Source organism: Myotis nattereri (genome assembly GCF_964212035.1).
Source record: "Myotis nattereri genome assembly, chromosome: 11".
In the NCBI taxonomy this organism is placed as follows: Eukaryota; Metazoa; Chordata; class Mammalia; order Chiroptera; family Vespertilionidae; genus Myotis; species Myotis nattereri.
In genome coordinates this window covers 7,022,626-7,037,382 of record NC_138086.1, presented here as the reverse complement: position 1 = coordinate 7,037,382, position 14,757 = coordinate 7,022,626, and the positions used below count along the sequence as shown (strand labels likewise).

Genomic DNA, 14,757 nt, shown 5'->3' with positions numbered 1-14,757 from the left:
ACTTTGCAGCCTTAGTGAGAGAAACAGGAAGAACAAGAGCACGAGACTGTTATTATTTTTATCCTGACCAGCACAACCAGAATTAGAGGCTTAACAAAAGGCAGCAGACCCTTCAGAAAATTTTATGCCAGGGCAACAATTGTCAATGTTTTTCATCTCATTGTACACACAAACTAATTACAAAAAATATATGTTTTGCCAAACTGACAAAAAGAAATAGGTGTCATTTTGATTCATTCACACAAGATGGCTATTGTGTCAACTGCTTTCATTTTTAAAAAAGTATATTTTGTTGATTTTTTACAGAGAGGAAGGGAGAGGGATAGAGACTTAGAAACATTGATCAGCTGCCTTCTGCACACCCCCTATTGGGGATGTGCCTGCAACCAAGGTACATACATGCCCTATAATTTCCATTTACAATTGTGAATCTTTGTTCTCAGTGATGAATTTTGTTAAGTCTCATAATAGGAGTAGCCTGACAGATGAAAGTAGTAGCTCGTGCATATCTCTGAAGGTCATGAAATATAAACCTGATGTAAAATCTCTGACATGAGTGATGCAGCAGCAAAAGCCCCACTGGTAGTATCAGATGGAGTCATAAAGTTTTCTGTCGGACTACCAGTGTACATGTATGTATACATTAAAAAATAAATGTATTTTTCATCATCGTATACTATGTTTTTGTCGCTCGAATGAATTTTATTATTTCTTCAAGGTTCTTCACATACGTACACCTTAAGAGATATCAAGTAAGTGTAACATGTTCTCAAAAAATTAGGGTTGGCACGCAGAAGAATTTTGAGTCAGAGATTTTGCTGGTTTTGGCATGCACTCACAAAAAGATTGCCCACCCCTGGTCTAAGGGAATGCAGTTAGGGCCCCTGACTAAATAGTCAGCTGTTAAATGTTTTAAAAATTCTTGTGGAACATCAGTTAAAAATTGCTGTGCTGGAAGAATGATTTTTTTTTTTTAACTAATCTCCCTTCTTTGAGAACAGCCCAATTCCTGCAGCTATCCTATGCCTTCACTATTATGACAGAAATTCATTGTCTCTTTGCTTCCCTTAACTCATCCTTCCTTTAAATATTTTCTCTCAGGAAAAGGCCTTGGACTTGAACTGAGTCTTGAACGGAATGTCTTCAGAAGGTGGGAACTGCACCACTGGCTCTCCTGGGTCTCTGGTGTGCTGACTGGAACTTGTGACTATTAACTCCATAATCAGATGGGCCAAATCCTTATAATAAATCATGTGAGCCAATTTTTTATAATACATAAATATCCTTTATAATAAAGAAATCTCTTCATATATGTGTGTGTACACAAACACACACACACATTCTGTGTCTGAAATTTCCGAAATCTGTGTCATATCTGAGTGGCTCTAATATTTGCTTTGTGTCTTCAGACTGTGTATTTTTCCTGCCTATTACTAGGCCTTGTAATGTTGAAAGCTGGATGTGATACAAGGAACTAAAGTCAATAGGCCTGTAGAATTTTGACTCACCTATTGTCTGTGGGGTTCCCTAAGGACCCCCTTTTGTAAAGCTTTGAAAACTTTATTACATTTTTTTTCAGTTACAGTTGACATTCAATATTATATTAGTTTCAGGTGTACAGCATAGTGGTTAAACACCTGTATACCTTATGATGTGATCCAGTACCCACCTGGCACCATACATAGTTACTATGTTATTGACTATATTTGCTATGCTGTGCTTTTCATCCCCGTGATTGCTTTGTAACTGCCAATTTGTACTTCTTAAAGGACTCCTTAAATAGAGTCTGCCCCTCATAGTTCCTGCAGCTTCAGTTTACTCTTGCCATCCCAGAGCCTGTCAATGTGGTGGTCAGGTGTGAGGGAGGGGTGGTGTGGTCTTGGAGTTAAATCACACCCTCTTAGTGGGTCTGTGTCCTGGGGCTGTGACCATCAGTTTGTTGTTTTTTGCGCTTTCCCTTCCCCTTACCCCTTTTAGGTGACATGGCCAAATATGATTACTTCCTGGATTTTCCTCCTCATTTCATTACAGAGTCTTTTTTCTCCTCTATGCTCTGGCCTTGAAGGACCCCCTTCAGTTATTTGAATGCTTCATCTCATCTTTTTGTTCTGGAACAGCTGTGAAAAGATGGAACGAAAATGTTCCTCAGGGAGTGTATTCTATCATAAAAATATTCTGATAAAGATTTTGAAGGTTTAATGAAGTTTGGAGGTTTGAAATGTTCACCATTAACACTATTTTAAATGTTTTTTTTCTGAAGGAAATACAATTATGTGTCACATAACTACATTTCACTCAATGAGAGAGAGCACATACAATGGTGGTCCCACAGGATTACACTGGAGGTGAAAAAGTTTTATCATGTAATGACATCGTAGCTGTTGTGACATTATAGCTGTTGTGATGTCATAGCTGTTGTAACATTGTAGTGCACTCATTACTCACATGTTTCTGGTGATGCTGGTGTAAACAAACTCACTGCACTGCATATGAAAGAACAGTGTACCACACATATACTGTACTTTTCCTATGTTTAGATACACAGGTAGTTACCATTGTGTTATAATTGCCTACAGTATTCAGTACAGAATCCTGCTGTACAGGCTTATAGTATAGAAACAATAGGCTATACCATATAGCCTAGGGGTGTGGTAGGATGACCATTTGGGTTTGTATAAGTGCATGTTATGACATTTGCACAATGAGGAAATAACCTAAGGATGCATTTCTCAAAATGGATCCCAGTTGATAAGTGATGTATGACTGTATGCAATAAAATGAAATTGCATGCATATGAAACATAAAGATGTATCTAAAATTATCATCTCATCACCTATGAAATCAAGAGAATTAACTGCTAAGTTTTCTAATTAGAAATGTGATGGGTACAACATTAAATAAAAACCATAAAAGTTAACTAACATACAAACAATAGCCAATTAGAAACAACTTGTGGTTTTTTAAAGTAACAAAAATAAAATGCCTAAGAATGAAGCTACAATTGTGTAAAAAAACAAAATCTATATAGAGGAAACTTTAAGAAACTTCTGAGGATATGGAGCAGAACTCTCACACAATGTTTATGAAAGTGAAAATAGGCAGGATCACTTTGGGGAGCTCCTCGTAGTATCTAGGAATCTGTACTCATTATAACAGGACACAGTTAGAAGCTGGGTTTATTAACCAAGACTTTGACTGGACTGTCATGGTTGAGACAAACACGCCTCGACTCTGGATGTTACCAGAAAGCTTTAAGGAATTAAGGTTGATTTGGAAAGCCGATAAAAGCCCCTTTTATAAACAGCCTGGAGCCTTGCTTATTTACATGGTTCATAGCAGTTTTTTCAGCTAAGGACTTAAGGTCGCTCTCCTGGGAGATGACAAAGAAAGAGCCTCAAAACATTTTGGGAAGCTTGAGAACTTGAGGAATTCACCCAAATCTATAGGTATTGCAGGAAAAGCCTGATGGCAGCTGTGGCTTGGCTTCTTTGCCCTGAGATGCTAATTAAAGCTTAATCTGGAGATTTCTTATGAGATTCCAGCAAAGCAGATTTAAAAGAGCCTATATGATTAATTGCTATTCTTCTTGTATTCATGCAAATAATCAGGCCAAATTGAAACTAGACTTAATGCAGTAAATAGATTAGTCTTAATTTGGCTCTTTTAATTTGAAATGAGAGTGACTTTAGGGAGAGAAATTGTGTTTTTATGGCATACACTAGAGGCCCAGTGCACGAATTTGTGCACAGGTGGGGTCCAGCCAGCCTGGCCCCAGTCAGGGCTGATCGGAGCTGGGCCTGTCAGGAGGAGGAGATGGCAGGAGGTTGGCTGGCCGGCCAGCCTGGATCAGGGACCAATCAGGGCCCCTGATCAGGGCTGACTCAGTTGGGGGAAGGGGCCCACAGTTGATTGACTGGTGGGCCCTGCTCTCCATTAGGGTTGGGGGGGGCCAACTGGGGGTAGGGCTGGTCTACCACTCACAACTCCTTCCCCATGGCCAACCCCGGCCCCAATGGGGTTGGTGGGGGGGGGGGGTGCCGATTGGGGGCCAGCAGCCTGGGGGAGGGGCCACAGGTTGTTGGCCAACTGGCCCTGCCCTTGATTGGGGTGGGAGGTTCCATCTGGAGTGGGGCCTGGCGGGAGGAGGGCTGCAGGATATTGGCCAGCCAGCCCTGCCCCCTATTGAGGTAGGGTGTCGATCAGGGGTGGGGCTGGCTAGGGGGTGGGGCTGCAGGCTGATCAGGGTGATCTGGGTTCATTGGGGGCATGGCCGACCAGGGGGAGGGGCTGCAGGAGGTTGGGGTTGCCCGAATGAATTTTCACTCCCTGTTGGGGTGGGGGTGTGTGATCAGGGGTGGGCTGGCCAGGGTAGGAGCTGCAGGCCTATCATGGTGGGGTGGGCTGATGGAGGGGGTGTTTGGCCATCAGGCCTGGCTCTTGATCAGGGTGGGAGAGTCCAATCAGGGTCAGGCCGGCAGGGGGGAGGTTGGCTGCCGGCCCCATCCCCTGATCAGGTGGTTCGCTGGCCACAGTGGGCATCATAGGGACCGGTTGTTAGGTTGTTATGGCCTACTAGAGGCCAGGTGCATGAAATTTGTGCACAGGAGCAGAGGGTCCTTCAGCCTGGCCTGCACCCTCTCCAATCCAGGACCCCTCGGGGCTTCTGGCACCTAACCGCTCACCTGCCTGCTGGTCTGATCCCCCTAACTGCTCTCCCTTGCTGGCCTGATCCCTCTAACTGCTCTCTCCTGCTGGTCTGATCCCCCAACTGCTCTCCCCTGCTGTCCTGATCCTCCTAAATGCTCTCCCCTGCCTGCCTGATTGCCTCTAACCGCCTCTGCCTCAGTCCTGCCACCATGGCTTTGTCCAGAAGGACATCTGGAAGATGTTCAGTCTAATTAGCATATTACCTTTTTATTAGTATAGATGCCACCTTGCCTAAAAATGCAGGTTGTTAGCAGGTTTTCCTATCATGGAAGGGGAGACCGCAGTAGCATCCTGGGTTCTGACCAGGGCTTATGCACTCGTGCTTTATCTCAGCAGATGAGATTCCTAGAAGAAGACTCTTGGATGTACCTTGAACATTTCTATCGATTTTGCCAAATCATCCTCCAAAAATGTTGAACCACTTTAAACTCCCACCAGCAACTGTGCATGTGCCCTCTGTTCTACTTTGATGCCAGTATCATTGATTTCCCCCTAGAAGCTTCCCTCCCCTCAGCCGGGACTGCTTGGCACTTGAGCCAAACTCACTGTTCAGCCCGAGACTTGATTTCCCGAGATAGAATTATGGAGGAGAAAAAATAGTTTTCCTCTACTCTTCTGAGTTCTTAGCGGAGGCTCTTGTAATGAAAGATAGATTACCAAGAGAAAAACTAAAGTTCATTAATGTGTTTACCTCGTGTATATGTGGGAGATCCCAGGGAAAAATGAATAACTCCCCAAGGTGGCTTAGAATCCAGATTTAAGTACCTTCTTCCTAGGGAGAGGGGATGGGAGATGTAGGCCTCTTAGAGGAGAGTACATGATTTTTAGGAAAGATGAATGGGGGTGGGGAAATAGTTTGTAACAAATTTTGGGCGTGATGTCAACTTCTAGTCTCCTGTCCTGTGACAGGAGTCAGTTTTCACTGGCTGATGGCAATTTTCCCATCAAGGGAACCTTTTGTGGGGGAGGGGTCCTATTTTAGGCAGAACAGGAGACTTCAGTGAAAACCTCTCCTTGCATTTGCTGTTTTTCAAGCATCTACAGCTCAAGATCATCGGTATAACAACACAGCATATGTTGGGGTGGCCTGTTCTCTGACCTTCAGAATAAACCCAACAAAAGCTTGTTTCCTCTCTTAGATGATTTGCCACAGTAGTGTTATTCCCTGGAGACAGTATTCTGACCAGACCTTCCTGGGAGTGGTCATAACATACCCTGTGCTTGTGGAAAGCTGTGGGCCATATCACTAAATAATCAGGGTCAGTTTTCTCATCTTGTGGAAAGGGAGATAAAGTTATGACAGTTTATCTCCCTTTCCACAGGTTTCCTGCCGGTTTGTGTCTCTGCTGCAACCCCAGTGGCCCCAGCGCCTCTGTGGCCTCAGGGTTAGGGGCTGCTGGGTTCCCGCCCCCCTGCAAGTTCTGTCTCTGCTCCTCTGACCCCAGTGGCTCCAGCCCTGCCGCGGCTGTGGGGCTTGGGGCTTCTGGGTGCTGCCCACCCTGCAGGCTGTGTCTCTGTTCCTCCAACCCCAGCGCCGAGGCAGGGCTTGGGGCGGCTGGGTGCTGGCCCCCCTGTTGGCTGTGTCTCTGTTACTCTGACCCCAGCGGCTCCAGTGCCTCCACGGCTGTGGGGCTTGGGGCTACTGGGTACTGGGCCTCCTTAAAGGCTTGTGTCTCTGCTCCTCCATCCCGGAGGTAGCGCTGACCAAGCAGGCCCAGAGGCCCTCCACCAGTGGGTTGGGGCAGAACTCCTGCATCATTGCCAGGCTTTGCTCTGCTGCTTGGAGCCTATGTATGCAAATTAACTGTCATCTTTGTTGGGTTAATTTGCATACTCTCTTGATTGGCTTGTTAGCGTAGCGGAGGTATGGTCAATTTACATGTTTGTCTATTATTACATAAGATGGTAGCTGCCTTTTTATATAGAAGATTAGACTCTAGTTCAGTTAGTTGTCTTACTAAATCTTTTCCTGAGCTTTACAATTTCTAAGATAAGGCCCAAGGCATACTTAATCTTAGTAATGGATACTTGCTGCGATGCTCTCTTTCATTGGACCATTAGTCATAATTCTTGTCATTCTGGCTTTTGCCTCAATAATATTAAGATTTATAACATAATTTGTCTCCACCAGGTTATGAGCCCTACTTGTACTCCGGGAATCCCACCCCTCGCTGACACTAGATACCATTGCCACCTCCTCCTGTCTCCAGGCCTCACCTCCCTCTGACAGAGAGCAAGGATCTCTTGGCTTTGAAGGAAATGTCATTCCTCGTCAGCAAGAAGCAGCTACAGGAGGGACCCGGCACCCCTATTCCCTGAAAGAATTCAGAGCCAAGATTCCTTGAGGGGAAATGTAGTAGGCAATTGGATAGGGATGAGCAGAGTGGGAATGATGGGCATGGTGCAGAAAGTCCCCAAGGTAGAGAGCCCTGGGTGCCTAGAAAAACCACAAGCCCTTGCATGACCACTCCCTTAAGCACTAACCCCTCGAGTTGACACATAAGCCTAAGCTGTGTTTCAGATACAGGCCCAGCAAAGCCGAAAAACCAGACAAGCGAGCTATGGCTGACATCAGGACCAGCTGCATTGACTAATGACTCTCTGCTAGGCACCAACAACCAGTTGAGACCAGGACCCTGAGGAGATATGCCTGGAAAACTGATGAAGATTCTATTGAGATCCTCCCCTGAAGCCCCAGATAAAAGCCCTCAGGAAGGAGGACCCAGCATGGCTCTCTTCACGGAGCACACCCTGCCTATTCCCATTTCCTTCTTTCCTCTCTCAGGGTGCATCTATAGTCTCTGAGGTCCTTTTTTTGCCTCTCCAAGGATGCTTCTTTTGTCTATGTAACTTGTATTCTGAGCCCATTTCTTCTACGGCTCACTTCACTTCTACTTATATGTCCCTAAATAAACTTTTTCTTATAATTTCAGTCTTGGGTTTGAATTCTTTTCTAAGCCAGTACCGATATTGCTGAACTGAGGTCTAACACCTAGTGCCATTTTCACTACTAACAATATGACATCCCCAATCTGATTTTCAAAACGTGCTCTCAACAATTTGAAGCATATATTCTTAGAGAGGTTCAATAGTTTTTCCTTTGATTCTGACCTTTTCATCTCTGTCCCCAGTAGATAATACAGTGCCTGGCATGTAAGATGGGATAAGCAAATGTGTGGAAAATGAATTATGACATTGACTTTCCCGTATGCCTCTATATACGAGGTTCCTAGTTACAGACTTCTGACATTGTCTGAACTTTCTAGCACCAGCATCTTCTTCTTATAAAATAGCTTCAATCCACCATTACAGCTAGTACAGTGTTCTTTCAGGCTGTGCTTTAAAGGACTTTACCCCCCTGAGTTCAAGGTTAGGCCCTCTGACCTCACTTATGTAAATCCGTGGTGCTCTAAATCAATTTCTTGTTTAATAATCAGTATGCTAAGTGAAATAAGCCAGTCAATGAAGGAAAAATACCACATGATCTCACTCATTCATGGATAATAAAGACCATTATAAACTTATGAACAATAATAGATACAGAGGCAGAGCTGCCTCAAACAGATTGTCAAACTGCAGCAGGAAGGCCGGGAAGGGTTGTGGGGCAGGAGGGAGGGGGTAAGAGATCAACCGAAGGACTTGTATGCATGCATATAAGCATAACCAATGGACATAAGACACTGGGGGGTAGGGGAGGCCAAGGGATTGTCAAGGGCGGGGAAAAAAAGGACACATATGCAATACTCTTTCTAATACTTTAAGCAATAAAAAAAAATTAAATTAAAAAACAGCACCTATAAGAAGAGCTTCCTTGATTTGCAAATATTCCAAATAAAACTATTGGAATTGACCAACAGAATGTGGGAGCCTAAGCCCACATTGTGTTCTCCATCTCGCTTTGCAAGGTAATGTTCTGTGTTCACTGCTCCAGACTTAAATGTGTGGCCAGTTGACAAACAGAGGAAGGACAGCCCTGTTCCCGGTTGCCCATACATAACACTCCAGTCCTTATGAGCCCAATGGGCTGCTCTGTCCAATGGCAGAGAGGGGGCAGCCAGCACCTGCGGCTGGGGAGCCCATCAAAGTTTTCATGTCCTTAGAGTTGGTCTCCAGGCCCTCTGTGGACCAGCGATGCCTGTGTGTCCCTAGTGAGCAAGAACATTCTAGAAGCAGAGCCTGGAGAAGGGCTTGGGGAGTAGGGCTAGGCAGGTGCTCCTGGGAAGGGTGCTGAGGAGAGTGTTGGGGAGGGCATGCCCCATGGGAACGCCTATGTCACAGAGGCTGTTTCTGATGGGGGAGGAGGGTCCTTCACTGCCTGCATAGCCTCTTCCTCCACATATTGCTTATTTAACACATCATAAAAAGGAAATGGGAGGTGCCTGGCAGCTGGCAGGCTCTGACAGGAAGCGTCCCATTAAGGGGGGACACAGCAAGGTCTGCTCGCTGGTCTCCAGGTCCTGTTTACAGCAGTTTTCCTGCCCATCCAGAGGGCCTGTCCCCCGTCTAAGGGGGCCACGGGGAGCTCAGCAACCCCTTTCTCCTTGCTGCTGGAAAGCCACATGTCCTGAAATGCTGGATCTGCAGAGGGCTCCTGTGTAACAGTGTCTGCCTGGCTTCCCGCGTGCCCACCTGCTTCTTCCTGAGGCCACAGAGCACCTTCCTGGGGCGACAGAGCCCCACTGGCAGTGCCTGCCAGGTAAGGGGACACCGAGGAGCCTTAGAGGCCGTGGCCCAGCTACAGCCGCTCACTGCCGGGTGATCTCACACAGGTTACCCTACTTCTGGGCTCCCCCATCGCTGAAACAGGACAATGATGGTGGCGCTGGAGGCCACAGTGGGTGGATAGTGGGGGAAACAGTCAGAATCACAGGCTACAAAGTGTATTACCCGGACTTGAAAATAAATGAATTAAATGCCCATAACCAGCATCACTGTTAATGATAAGATTTTTTGATGCCCTAAATTTTAGGGCATTGTAAACAGGATTTTTTTATAAACCAAAAGTATTTTTTGGTATTCAGAAAAGCATTGTTTTAAATTTCTTGTATTGAAAGCAAAATGGAATAGGTGCTTTATGAATTTTATATATGCTGTAAGAAATTGCTGAGCTTTGAGTTTGATGTATATTGCATTATTTTTGTTTTACATATTAAAGTTAGGAATAGCTCCCTGTTAGTACTTTGGGAAAATAAATGCACATTAGCTCACTTTTTATAAGATAACAACCAGCCCGGCCCCGGGTGGCACCGTTAGTTGACCGTCATCCCGTGTACCAAGAGGTGGCTGGGATTCCAGCTCCAGTCCAGGTGGGGCTTGCAAGAGGCAGCCTATTGATATTTTTCTCTCTCCCTGTCCTCTCTCTCCCTCTCTCTAAAACAAATGAAAACATATTTAAAAATAAATAAATAAAAGTAACAACCAATGTAATTAAACAAGAAAAAGCAATAAGAGGTATATATTTGGAAATAGGGGAATCAAGTATCATTATTTGCAACCCAAGTCTATGATCAACCTAAAAATTTCAAGGTAATCAAAAGGAAATAAAACAGTATTTTTTAGAAATGCTAAAATAAGTAAACTGGATGGTTTTAAAATTAATATATTAAAATATTTTTATTCCTTCATACAAAATAAAAACTCTTTAGAAAATTCTTTTTTCAAGGAAAAATTCTGATTTGGAATGGCAACACAAAAAGTGAGAGTCTCAGGAATAAACTTGGCAAGAAATGTGTGCACTCTACATGGGGAAAAACCTAATCTATAATAATAAAAGCATAATATGCTAATTAAACCAGATGTCCTTCCAGACCAAGCTGGGGCTGCGAGGGGCGGCCTGGTCCCGGGTGCCTGCCATTAGCCGGAGTGAAGCCTGAGTCCCGGGTACCAGAGGGAAGCCGGTGCCAGCAGCTGGGGGAGGGAAAGCCTACTCTTGCACAGATTTCGTGCATCAGGCCTCTAGTACTCTAATAAAGGACATAGAAACTACCAGACATTGTCCCAAAATGGTCTAATATTTTACACTGTCACCAACAATGTTTTGGTTGCTCCCCAGCCTCACTTGCTGTCTTTTTATTTTCCCTCCAGCTCTATTGAGGTATATTTGGAGAACAAAATTATATATATTTAGAGTGCACAATGCAATGATTTGATGTACATGTATTTTGTGATTATCACCATCAGGTTAATTGACACTCCCATCAACTCACACACATAATTATCTTATTTGTATGTGAGAACACTTAAGACCTGCTGTGTTAGCAAATTTCAAGTACACACCACAGTATTTAACTGTAGTCTCCATGCTGTAGCAACATGAATTTTTGATACTAGCCATTTGAACAGTATTTTTTTATAAACCAAAAGTACTTTTTGGTGTTCAGAAAAGCATTGTTTTAAATTTCTTGTATTGAAAGCAAAATTGAATGGGTGCTTTATGAATTTTATATATGCTGTAAGAAATTGATGAGCTTTGGGTTTGATGTATATTGCATTATTTTTGCTTTACATATTAAAGTTAGGAAATAGCTCCCTGTTAGTACTTTGACACAGACGGTTGTATTTTTAGGAATAGAATACTGACAGTAAGCAGGAGTTGGCCGTTTTGTATTGTACTTTAAGCACACTTAAGAGGCTGCCCAGTGAAGAAGCAAGGACAGATTCTAAACAAGGTGATAACAGTGTGTAACGGAAGTGGTGTTCACCCATGTCCACGGCTCCCCTGCATGCCCCAGCCCCCCGATAGTGAGGCCAGCGACCCTGATTATTCCTCATGGATGGCTGGGGACAGAGAGCAGCACGCCTCACTACTAGTCTGGGAATTCAAAGGCAATCTAAGTGTCATAGTCTGTCTCCCCTGCTGTGATGATTGTCACATAAACAAGGAAAGAGAGCACCTGAAGAATTTCAACCTTAACTCTGTGAATTGATCGTCCTGAATGCAGACACTGCACATTATTATCGTAGACACTACCTACACCTTTGTCCCCAAGAGATGTGTTCCCTGAAATGACAGAGCTGGAGGGGAAAGAAAAGCAGGGGTGCCAGGGACGCCGCCAGTGAGTTGAGTTCACAGTGCTGGGGTGGTTAATGTCTGTTACTCTCCATCTGACTCGAACAACACAGCTTTTCTCAGGCTTCCCCTTCTGTCCCCGTCTCCCTCTGTACCGTCCCCTCACAGAGGTGTCCCCTGACCCATGCTCTCTCTCCTCCCCCAAATGGCTGCCTTTACAACAGTCACTGCTACCAGGTGTGAATGAGGTTGAATTCTTTCTCAGGGCGCCTTAGCATTTAGGAAGCTTGTGAGTGTGAGGACACAGCCCCAGCGGCAAGGAATCGAATGGACCAACTTCCCTGGGGTCCTTGTCAGCTTCATGTAAACAAATGAGGCATGGCTGTAGAACCTGCTCTAGGAATATAAGGGTCTTTCATGATTCAGAACTAAAAGTAATAAGGTTGTTGATGCTGTTTTATTGGTCTCCTGTCTCTCTGTCCCTCAGGAGCCGCAATGGACCAAAATCAATGCAGTTACTCGGGTAAGAGACTTCCGGTGTGTGTGCCTGTTCTGCCATAGTCTGTGCCTACTTTCTGTAAATATCATGCTGTCCTCTCTAAGCAGAATATAAGCTATGAGCTGTTTATTCATTAGAGCAGGGGTGGGCCATATAAGGCCCTCGAAATCATTTGGTCTGGCCCTGCCAAGGCATTCGGGGTGAATTAATTAAATGTTTGACCAAATTTAGCAGGCTAATTTAAGTTGATAATTTTGTATGGCCTGATAATGATGCTATAAATATCCAAATGGCCCTGGGCCGAGAAAAGGTTCCCCACTCCTGCATTAGAGAATCATTTTACACTGCTCATCCCCATATTTCCCTGGTCCAGCCATTTCAATGGTGGTCATGACCACACCTCTGCCCAGCGGAGAGCAGAGGAGCTCTCTCTGGCTTTGGAACCAAGTCAGGGTACTTAAGCCACCTAGAGGTGGAACCCACAGTTTGGCACCACTTCTCTGATCCTCAGAAAGTTAGTCTTTCAGAGGGGCCAGAACAGAGCGATGCAGGCAAGCCTTGCTTGACGAAATGTGTTTCTAAGTCCATCTTGTATCTCCCTCTTCAAGTATATTTGCCTAGGATCCAACATGGCAATATGCTATAGTCCTAGAGAAACCCATAGAGGGGATAAATGGCAATAGAAAAAAAAAATTAAATTTATAAAAATGAAAACAAAAAGCCCCATGGTTAATTTATTTTATTTGATAGTTAGCTTCTATTTCACAAATGCAATATATTGTGAGAGTATCTTTTCCCATTATGTGAGACTAACACCTGATCATTAAAAATATTCCATTGGCATGATCAGTACAATAATAACACAGTAAACTTGCTCTCAACAGGACCCTATATAAAGAACCAACCCAGCAGAGGATCAGAGCTGAGAGTCATCCTGGTGGGCAAAACAGGAACCGGTAAAAGTGCCACAGGGAACAGCATCCTGGGGAAGCAAGCCTTTGTGTCCCAGCTGTGTGCCCAGGCCTTCACTAAGACCTGCAGTGAAAGTCGAGGAAGCTGGGGTGAGAGAGAGATGGTCATCATTGACACACCAGATATATTTTCTGAGAAGGGCCACTCTGATCTGTACACAGAGGTGCAGAGGTGCTACCTGCTGTCGGCCCCAGGACCCCATGTGCTACTCCTGGTGACGCAGCTGGGCCGATTCACCACCCAGGACCAGCAGGCCGCACAGAGGGTCAAGGAGATCTTTGGAGAGGATGCCATGAAACACACAATTGTCCTCTTCACCCACAAGGAAGACCTCGATGGAGGCTCCTTGATGGATTACATCTATGACTCAGAAAATAAAGCCTTAGGCAAGCTGGTGGCAGCATGTGGGGGACGAGCATGTGGCTTTAATAACCGAGCAAAAGGGAGTGATCGGGATGACCAAGTGAAGGAGCTAATGGACTTGATTGAGGGCCTGATGATGGAGAAAAGAGGTGACCACTATACCAATGAGCTTTACAGCCTAGCGACAGGGTCAGAATGTGGACCTGAGCAGTCAGAGGAAAGATTAAAGGATTTCACAGGGAGTCTTATAAAGTACATGGAAATTCAGAGACGTCGCACAACCATGGCCAAGGAGAATTGCCTAAAAAGAGCCCTAATCAAAATACTACCTTGTATTCTCATTTGCATTTGGTTGTTTGTCAGATTGCTAATTCTGATATTTTGCGTATTGCTCAGAATATGCAATTTTTTTTACTGCTTATTCTGTAGTATGTGCAGTTTGTTCTGTAGCTTATTGTCCATTACCCTCAGAAAATTAATGATAATTCCCAGAAAGACCATTGGTGTGGAATGCAAGACTCCTAGATGACAGTGATGGATCAGGAATTATTTATCACTGGGATACAGTGGTAATCACAGGGTCTCCTCTGTAAAATGCAGTGCCTGACACCAGTAAATATTTAAGATTCTGTGAAGTGTTAAATCTTAACATCACTCAATTTATTAATGAACCAAATTATTTTAAGTTACTGTTTGTTTTGACATATAATACCAACACCTTTTGAAAGCTGTAAACATAAAATTTCTCCTGTTTGAAAATGTCTAAAGCAGATTTATGTTCCTGGAAACTCCTTTTCTTCTTTAAAATACTAATAAAATAACAACAATAAGTAAGCTGTAAAGCTCCTGAGATCCCATGTCTTTAATTTTGTTCTTTCAACAGTGACACCAATTATGCCCACTAACTACACACAGACACACTCATGCATCTGGTATCAGTCATAAGAGTGTGACTTCTACACACAAAACAATTAATCTCATAAGACCCAGGGGAGATATTCTGAAGGCTTTGCGGGGGCGGGGGAGAGAGGAGGGGGTTCCTGCAGAAACATGAACACCTTTGGATTGAGGACCAGGCCAGCTCATCATCTAAGTCCTTTGACCTGAGACAAGGTATTCAGCCCGTGTCTCCCTTGGCTTCTCCTTGTGAGGTGCCAACAGGACAGATTTCAGTCCTGTTCTGCCTGCTACTTGCCAGGCTCGAACT

At 44.4% G+C, this 14,757-nt stretch overlaps 1 protein-coding gene across 1 annotated transcript; it reads left to right on the top strand.

The window, feature by feature from the left end:
• The first annotated feature begins 9,088 nt into the window (after positions 1–9,088).
• GIMAP2 (GTPase, IMAP family member 2) lies at positions 9,089–14,398 on the top strand. Its single transcript, XM_081102681.1, has 3 exons — positions 9,089–9,403; positions 12,204–12,239; positions 13,100–14,398. Exons 2-3 carry the CDS (start codon positions 12,212–12,214, stop codon positions 14,077–14,079), a joined length of 1,008 nt encoding a protein of 335 aa, XP_080958807.1. The 5' UTR covers positions 9,089–9,403; positions 12,204–12,211; the 3' UTR covers positions 14,080–14,398.
• The last annotated feature ends 359 nt before the right edge of the window (positions 14,399–14,757 follow it).